Source organism: Sus scrofa, chromosome 7 (assembly GCF_000003025.6).
Source record: "Sus scrofa isolate TJ Tabasco breed Duroc chromosome 7, Sscrofa11.1, whole genome shotgun sequence".
NCBI classification, from domain to species: domain Eukaryota; kingdom Metazoa; phylum Chordata; class Mammalia; order Artiodactyla; family Suidae; genus Sus; species Sus scrofa.
The window spans coordinates 79814969-79822900 of NC_010449.5; the positions used below are offsets into that span (position 1 = coordinate 79814969).

The following is a 7932-nucleotide window of genomic DNA, read 5'->3' on the forward strand; positions in this document are numbered from 1 at the left end:
ACCTACTTTTTTGGGGGGCCAGGTAAGTGGTAACAGTGTAATTTAAGAGAATAGCCTGCTAAAATTATCAGCTCTTTTCCTTGTATGGGCAAAGCATAGCACCTCTGCCACAACATTACAAAAATTCTTCCCCTAACCCCACCTTCTCTCCCACTCTTTCTTATCTCTACTTCTGTTTTTCCATTCAACTTGCATTTGTTGAACCACCACAGTAGCAGTCTTTCCAAAGAGAAGTGAGAATTTTCATTTCTGGTTGCATGAAGTGCTCCATATGCCTGGAAGGTGTCTTAATTTACAGGGAAATTGTTGGACCTGGATTATATTTTACCAGGAACTAGAAAGGACCTGGGAAATTGGCCAGTCACCTTTGACCTGCCATTTATTGTGGCACTTTCTAGAATTCTATGGGGTTCAGTTTTCAATAGGAATAAGACATTAAATGGTCTTCACCAAAAAAAGACATTAGTGTCCATTATTGGTGCAATTACATGCATATGCATGCCCACATCCATCAAACCCTTGCCTTCTCTCTGAAACTCACAAGACTTAGGATGGTCAGAATTTGTGGCTAATACACAGTCCCTCATAATAAGAGGATAATATCCCTAGCAGGGGAGACAGAGGGACTAGTCCATTGTAAACTAACATGTCATGAAGAAGTATTATGAGAAGCTTGCAAGTATGATGTGAGAGCAAAGAGGAGGAGACTAGAGAAAGAGGGAGACATCTCTCAATTATTTCACAGACAGAATTTTTATAATGAAAAGTAATCAGCCAAAGGAAAAAAATCAGGGATACCTTTAGTGCAGAACAAAAGTGTGGGTAAATCTGGTATAATGACAGCACAAGTGTCCTTATAATTCATGAGTTCTGTGAAGAGGAGAGGCCAGATAAGAAGCTGAGGAAATGGTTGTGGACAGATACCAAGAGATCTGTGTGCCATGCTGAGATGTTGTGAAGGTAAGAGCAGATACTCAAGTTACTCAAACAAGAAGTTATTTGACAAAAGACTCATGAGCTAGGTGTGCTGTTCTGCTTTCCTCTTAACTTTTATGGTATTCCTTCTCTCCTCTCCTTTGTCTTTTCTCTCCTTGTCCCTGTGCCTTCTCTCTCCTCCCTTCTCTTTCCTTTTCCTGTCACCTCCTTCTTACTGGTATCAACAACTAAACAGATATAATTTAAAGAAACTAGCAATAGACTATCAAAATAGGAGTTTATCTTGGACATCAATCTCTTGCAGAAAATGTTTCCTGTTAAGGGGCTATTGTGATTTTTTTTTTTTTTTTTTTTGTAAGTCAATTGTTGACATACTTGTAAGATTTTATTTCAAATTTTAAATCCTTTTTTTGAATGGTTTTGACATCATTACAATCTGATTTGAAGGATTGGGCATCTTGAATCTCTTATTTTGTTTTTAGAATTTCATTTTTGGGAGTTCCATTGTGGCTCAGTGGGTTAAAAACCCTATGAGTCTCTGTGAGGGTGCAGTTCATTCCCTAGCTTCATTCACTGGCTTAAGCATCCTTGTTCAATGGGTTAAGGATCCAGCATTGCTGCAATCAGTAGCATATGTCACAGATGTGGCTGGGATCCAGTGTTGCTGTGGCTGTGGTATAGGTCGGCAGCTGCAGCTCCAATTTGACCCCTAACCTGGGAACTTCTGTATGCCACAGGTGTGGCCCGAAAAAGAAAAAAAAATCATTTTTAAGTCAAAAACAATTCCAATTGTTTTAGACTGTTTAAACAATACAGAAATATAGGCCTTATGAAGTGGAACCCACATGCAATCCTATGTTTCAGGATTCATTGTTGGTAATATTTGTTGTGCATCTTTGGAACATTTTAAAAATTTAAATACAAACATACTTCTATAATATGATTTTTGTTGTTAGAGGTTCTTGCTTTAATTCAGTATTTGAATGATTGTTTCAAACATTTAAGTACATATAATACACTGACCTTAGCATTTTACCAATTTAACACATAATGGTTGTCATCATCTAACAGTTTTTTATAGTGATTAAGGTTGGCTATGAATATACATAAACGAACATCTTAAATGTTAATATTTTGACTTCACATCTAGGTGATAATTACATTGTTATTACTCATGAGAACAGGTGCTGTTTTCTTAGGTAACATCAAAGTTAATGAGATTAGTTTGTGGATGGCAGATTGTTATAGGTGAAAAAACTGTTTAGGTATGAACTATCCACAGCAAATGCGATCAATGTTGTTTTCAGGTAGTTTAAATTATGTTTCAGTAACAAACAGCCTCACTGTAAGTGACTTGTAATGAGGTTTTTTTTTTTTTTTTGCTGTATTGAGGTATAATTGATGCATAAATATTGTATTTATGGTGTAAAACTTGATGCTTTGATATATGTGTACATTACATTTATCAAATAAATTGATATATGTGTCTATTACATACATAAAATAATTACTGCAATCAATCTAATTAATTTATCCACCACTTCACACAGTTACCATATTTTTTTCCTGTGAGAACATTTAAGATTTACCCTCATGGCAAATTTTGGGTGTCAAATATTTGAGAGTCAACTTGTTTGTGTATTATTAGATCTTCAGAAATTATTCACCTTGGTAAGTGAAACTTTGTCCGTTTTGACCAGCATTTCCCTATTTCATCCTTCCCCAACCTCTGACAGCTGCAAGTTCTACTCTTTGCTTCCATGAATTTGACTCTTTAATTTCTAATATATGATACCAGATAGTGTTTTTCTTCTGTACTGGCTTATTTCACTTTCTCCATGTTAATCCCATTATTGAAAATGGCAGAATTTCCTTCTTTTTAAGCTGAATAATATTTCATGTGTGTGTGTGTGTGTGTGTGTGTGTGTGTGTGTGTGTAACACATTTTCTTCATCCATTCATCTGTCACCAGATATTTAAGTTCTTTGAATATTTTGGTTAATGTGAATAATGATACAGTGAGCATGGGGGTGCAGGTATCTCTTTAAGATATTGATTTAACTTCTTTGTACATATAACAAGAAGTGGGATTTCTACATGAAAAGGTAGTTCTATTTTTGATATTTGAGAACCTCAACATTGTTTTTATGTAATGGCAGGCACAGTCTTATTTCTATGTACTTTTTTGTGTTCCTTAAACTGAAAATCTTTCTAACTCTGAATATGTAGACTATTTATTTAATTTTTATAGCTTCATATATTCCACTGTGAATATGTACCACAATGTGATTAATACCTTCTCTAGGTATCAACAACATTCTCTTACATGTGGTTATATGTGTGTATGAATGTATAAATATATAGATGTTACATAAAATAGATGGTACATATACATAATATTTGCACTTGTGCTAGTATGGCTGGAAATTAATTCTAATAACTATTGTTCATTGGCAGTTTCTTCAACAATGTATACCAGTAGCTTTTTTATTAAAACCTTGATAATACTGATAATTCTTTCTTCATTTCATCTGTCTCTTCTCCTTCTCTTTCTTTTTCCCTGCCAATTAATAAAACAGAACTATGACCCTTCTAATCATTGCTGATGATGAAACTGAGCATCAATCAATATGCTTACTGGCCACATGTACATGTTGTGGTTATTGTTCCTATTGTCAGTTCCTGTGCATGTATCCCCACATTTTCAAGTTTGAGCTCCTCCTTGTGGAGGTAATGTACTAAACCTTCTTTGAAATATATACTTCATTTGACTAATGCCAATATCTTCCCCTTCCTATTGAACTGTATCCAATGCAAAGAGTTTGTATAATAAATGAATTTTTAACATTTAGAAAATGAGGAAAAGAGAACAGAAACAAAATCACCCAATTTCCTACTACTAAGAAAAAAAAATCTATCAGCATTTTTTTTACTGACCTTTCTTTTGATTTTTGAAACATTTTTATTTTGTACAATTGTGAGCATACTAAACATAGATTTTTTGTATACCAGAATATGTATGTTTAAAATCTAAACATGGCATGCATGATCAACGTTTTTTAATTTATTTTTTATTGTTATTTCTGTAACACTTTTTTTTTCCACTGTACAGCCTGGGGACCCAGTTACACACCGTATACACATAATTTTTTCTCCCATGTGGCTCCCAGCATGATCAAAATTTTTAGATAGGCTTGATTATGGCTCCTTTGAAATGTCACATCCAGTGCTCTTAACCTTGGTGATTGTTCCATTCTTCTTTGCTTAGCACTGAGCTATTATTTTCTCAGTTATTGGCTGTAAAATTCTCCATCCAGTGCCCTTCTGTGAAGGATTCCTAGCACCACCCCTGTAATCTTTCCTTTTGGCTCCAATGCCCATTCTACGTCCATCAACTCACAATGTCTTTCCTGACTGGCCTGGCTGCCCTCAAGTCTACCCTTGGTTGCAGGAGGTCCAAGGTGCTCTCGCCTGCTTAAGATCATTTCTTGTTGAGACGGTGCAGGGCTGTGCCCAGGGGAGAGCCCAGCCATGAAGTGGAGTGCCACTGATAGGAGTGATAACATGAGAGGGAAGGGTGAGAGTGATGTGGGGCCCGGAGGAGAATTCAGTGGTGGCCTTGCAAGTGGGGGACTCATGGTATTCAATCCAGGTGTGGAACAAGCATCAGTCGTTTGCTTTGTTTGTTTAAATATAAAGTAGTTTAGAAAATTATGTAAGGATAAAGGTAAGCTAATAGATTAGATTTAGATGAACTCCATAAAATTGATATTTGGCCCCTTTGACATTACTGAAAGAACAGTTTCATATGGCTCAAATTTATAAAGGCATGTATGCCCAGCGATGAACAATTTATCAATAAGAACTAAAGATAAGCATCTTCCTAGACATATAAGTTTAAAAATCGGTTTCCTTTACATTTTTTTCACACACTTCTCCATTTTTTAAGTGTCTATTATTGACATATTTCCATGGCACTGAATTTTGAGGAATAATGCCTTCTACAGATAGAAGTATTATGAACATTTTAATTCTCTATATTAGGCATTATGTATTTCTAATTTTTCTTTTTATAAACAATAGTAAGTAGGTACTCCTTGTAAATTAAATTTTAGTTTATATATTGTTATTACACTAAGCAGATTTTTTTGAAGAGAGCATCTTAATCTAATGAGTTAAATATTAAGCTTTTAGTATCTATTTTGAATGTGTCTTCTAGATAAATTGTATCAATTTTTACACTATGTGTGTCTTATGAATGTGTCTATTTTCTCACAGCCACATCCATGATAAATCATCAATTTTTTTAACCTTTGAAATTGATGATAATGAGAGTTTTCCTTTCCATTTGATTATTAGCTAGTAGGATTTCTTCTCTGTGAGTAGTCTTACATGTTTTTCTCACTTTAAAATTGGTATACCATACTTTCATCTTTATCTTTGGAAGAACTAATTTCATAATAAAAATATTAATCATCTGTGATATTTTATAACATTTCCAGACTGTCTTTTTACTTTTTAATGTTTCTATCTCTATATAAGCTTTATATATGTATGTCTTTATATACTAATTTAAATATCTATCCAATCTATTCATAATATGAACTTAATATTTTGGATACTGCTGATTTTATTTCCTCCCTGATTGTTAAGGGATACGCTTAGGATGGATTTTCCACCTTAATGTTTGTGTAAATATTATTTTACTTTTGGTTTGTTTGTTTTTTAAATTTAAATAACCATTTAAACTTCATTGAATTTATGTTGAGAGACAGTTTATATTTTTCCAATTTTATCCTTGTGCCAACACCACTGGACAAATAATTCACCCTGTCTGTACTGATGTGATCATGAGTCTTCAGTGGTCTCTTGAAGTCTCTAAATTTACTCTAACCCTCTCATTCCATTTTTGTGTGTATGTTTGTGTGAGTGGCTATCAACATGTGTAGATTTTTCCTTTTCATTTTTTAAAGTTTTACTGAAATAAGTTATGATAATTTATGCTGTACAACAAAGGATTCACTTCATTCATTTTACATTGAAGAGTGTGTGACGGTTTGAAAGCAGAAATATCATCAGTTACTGCTGATACCCTCAAATTTTCTATTGTTCTTAGAATAAAAAGCAAAGTTCTTATCCTGGAGGCAAGATCCATGCTGCTGGCCTATTAGTCCAGTCTGAACTCAGTTATTCACTCTCTTGTTCCACCGGCCTTCCTGCCACAGCATCTTTGCACATGGCATTTCAAAGTCTGGACTACTCTACTTACTCTTTAGTAGTAACTCCCTATTAACAGAATCTAAACAAGTACAATCTGATGAGTCACAGTGTTCTCATAGTCCTGTTCTTTTCCTTCAATTTTCAGAGTTGTATCTGATTTATAGTTATTTAATGTCAAGATCCACCATCAGCCTGTACACCTCCAAAAGTCAGAATTAGTTTTTTACCTTAGAACTTGACATAGTACTAGGAATATGGTCCATGTTCATTAGGAATATCAGTTACACTCCTTAGATATATTAGCTGAAGGAATAGATCAATGCATAAACTTTTGAAAACATTTGAACCACTACTAGTTAAGACTTATTCTTAAAACCAGATTTAAATAAAAGATTTTACCTATTTATTTAAATATTAATTTTTGATAAATCCTTTGGTTATTATTTTCTTTTTGGTCTATAGGTGTCACCAGATAAAGCCAATGTACAAAACAAATTACTCTTCGGTGTCTGAATTTGTATTCCTGGGACTTTCTCCCTCCAGACCAGTACAGGATTTCCTCCTTGCCTTCTCTACAGTGTGTTATGGAACAATTGTTCTAGGGAACCTCCTTGTTGTGTTTGCAGTGATCTTTGAGCCTCGTCTACATTCCCCCATGTACTTCCTTTTAGCCAACCTCTCCTTTATTGATTTGTGTCTCTCTACCTTAACAGTTCCTAAGATGATTTCTGATCTGTGCTCTGGGCGCAAAACCATATCCTTTCAGGGGTGTGTCTTCCAGATATTTCTCCTTCACATCCTGGGTGGATCTGAGATGGTGCTGCTTACTGCCATGGCCCTAGACCGATATGTGGCCATATGTAAGCCCCTGCATTACCTGACCATCATGAGCCCCCGGATGTGCCTTTTGCTTCTGTGTGGTGCTTGGGCTATTGGCCTCCTTCACGCAGTGGTCCAGGTAGCTTTTGTGGTCCATCTGCCGTTTTGTGGTCCTAATGAAATAGATAGCTTTTACTGTGATCTTCCTCGGTTTATCAAACTTGCCTGCATAGACACCTACAGAATGGAATTCATGGTTACTGCCAACAGTGGGTTCATCACTATGGGCACCTTCTTCTTACTGATTGCCTCCTATGTTTTCATTCTGGTGACAGTATGGAAACGCTCCTCAGGCAGTTTGTGCAAGGCTCTCTCTACTCTGTCGGCTCACATCAGTGTGGTGATTTTGTTCTTTGGGCCATGCATCTTTGTTTACATGTGGCCATTTCCCACGGTGCCGGTGGACAAGTTCCTTGCCATTTTGGACTTTATGATTACGCCCCTCCTGAATCCTGCCATTTACACATTGAGAAACAAGGACATGAAGATGGCAGTGAGGAGACTGAGTAGTCAGCTCTTGAGCTGGCAGAAGATCTCCTAAATAACTCATGAGAATGCAAGTGGATACATTCTGTAAGGAGTACTATAAAAATTAAAATATGATACCATTTTGAGACAATTTGTCTTTTCTTCAGCAGCTCAAAAAGCTTAGTTCATTTTAAGTTAATCACCAAATATGTTATTATGTATTTGATTATCTACAAGCTATTTTATAGTTTTAAGATCTTAAAATATAGAAAATAGAAAATACTCTTTGTGTGACTTACATTTTAAATATTCCACAGAGCATCTTGAATTTTTTAATGAACTCCATGCTACAGTGAGGTACTCATTGTTGATATTTTCCTCTGCAATTGGTTGAAAAAGTCTCAATTAAAAATAATGTTGGTTTCTGTT

General features: G+C 35.2%; 1 protein-coding gene across 1 annotated transcript; it reads left to right on the forward strand.

Annotated features, from left to right (window-relative positions):
• On the forward strand, nt 6638–7696 carry LOC100524752 (olfactory receptor 4F6-like). The gene has a single exon (XM_003128762.2). It carries the CDS (start codon nt 6638–6640, stop codon nt 7574–7576), a length of 939 nt encoding a protein of 312 aa, XP_003128810.2. The 3' UTR covers nt 7577–7696.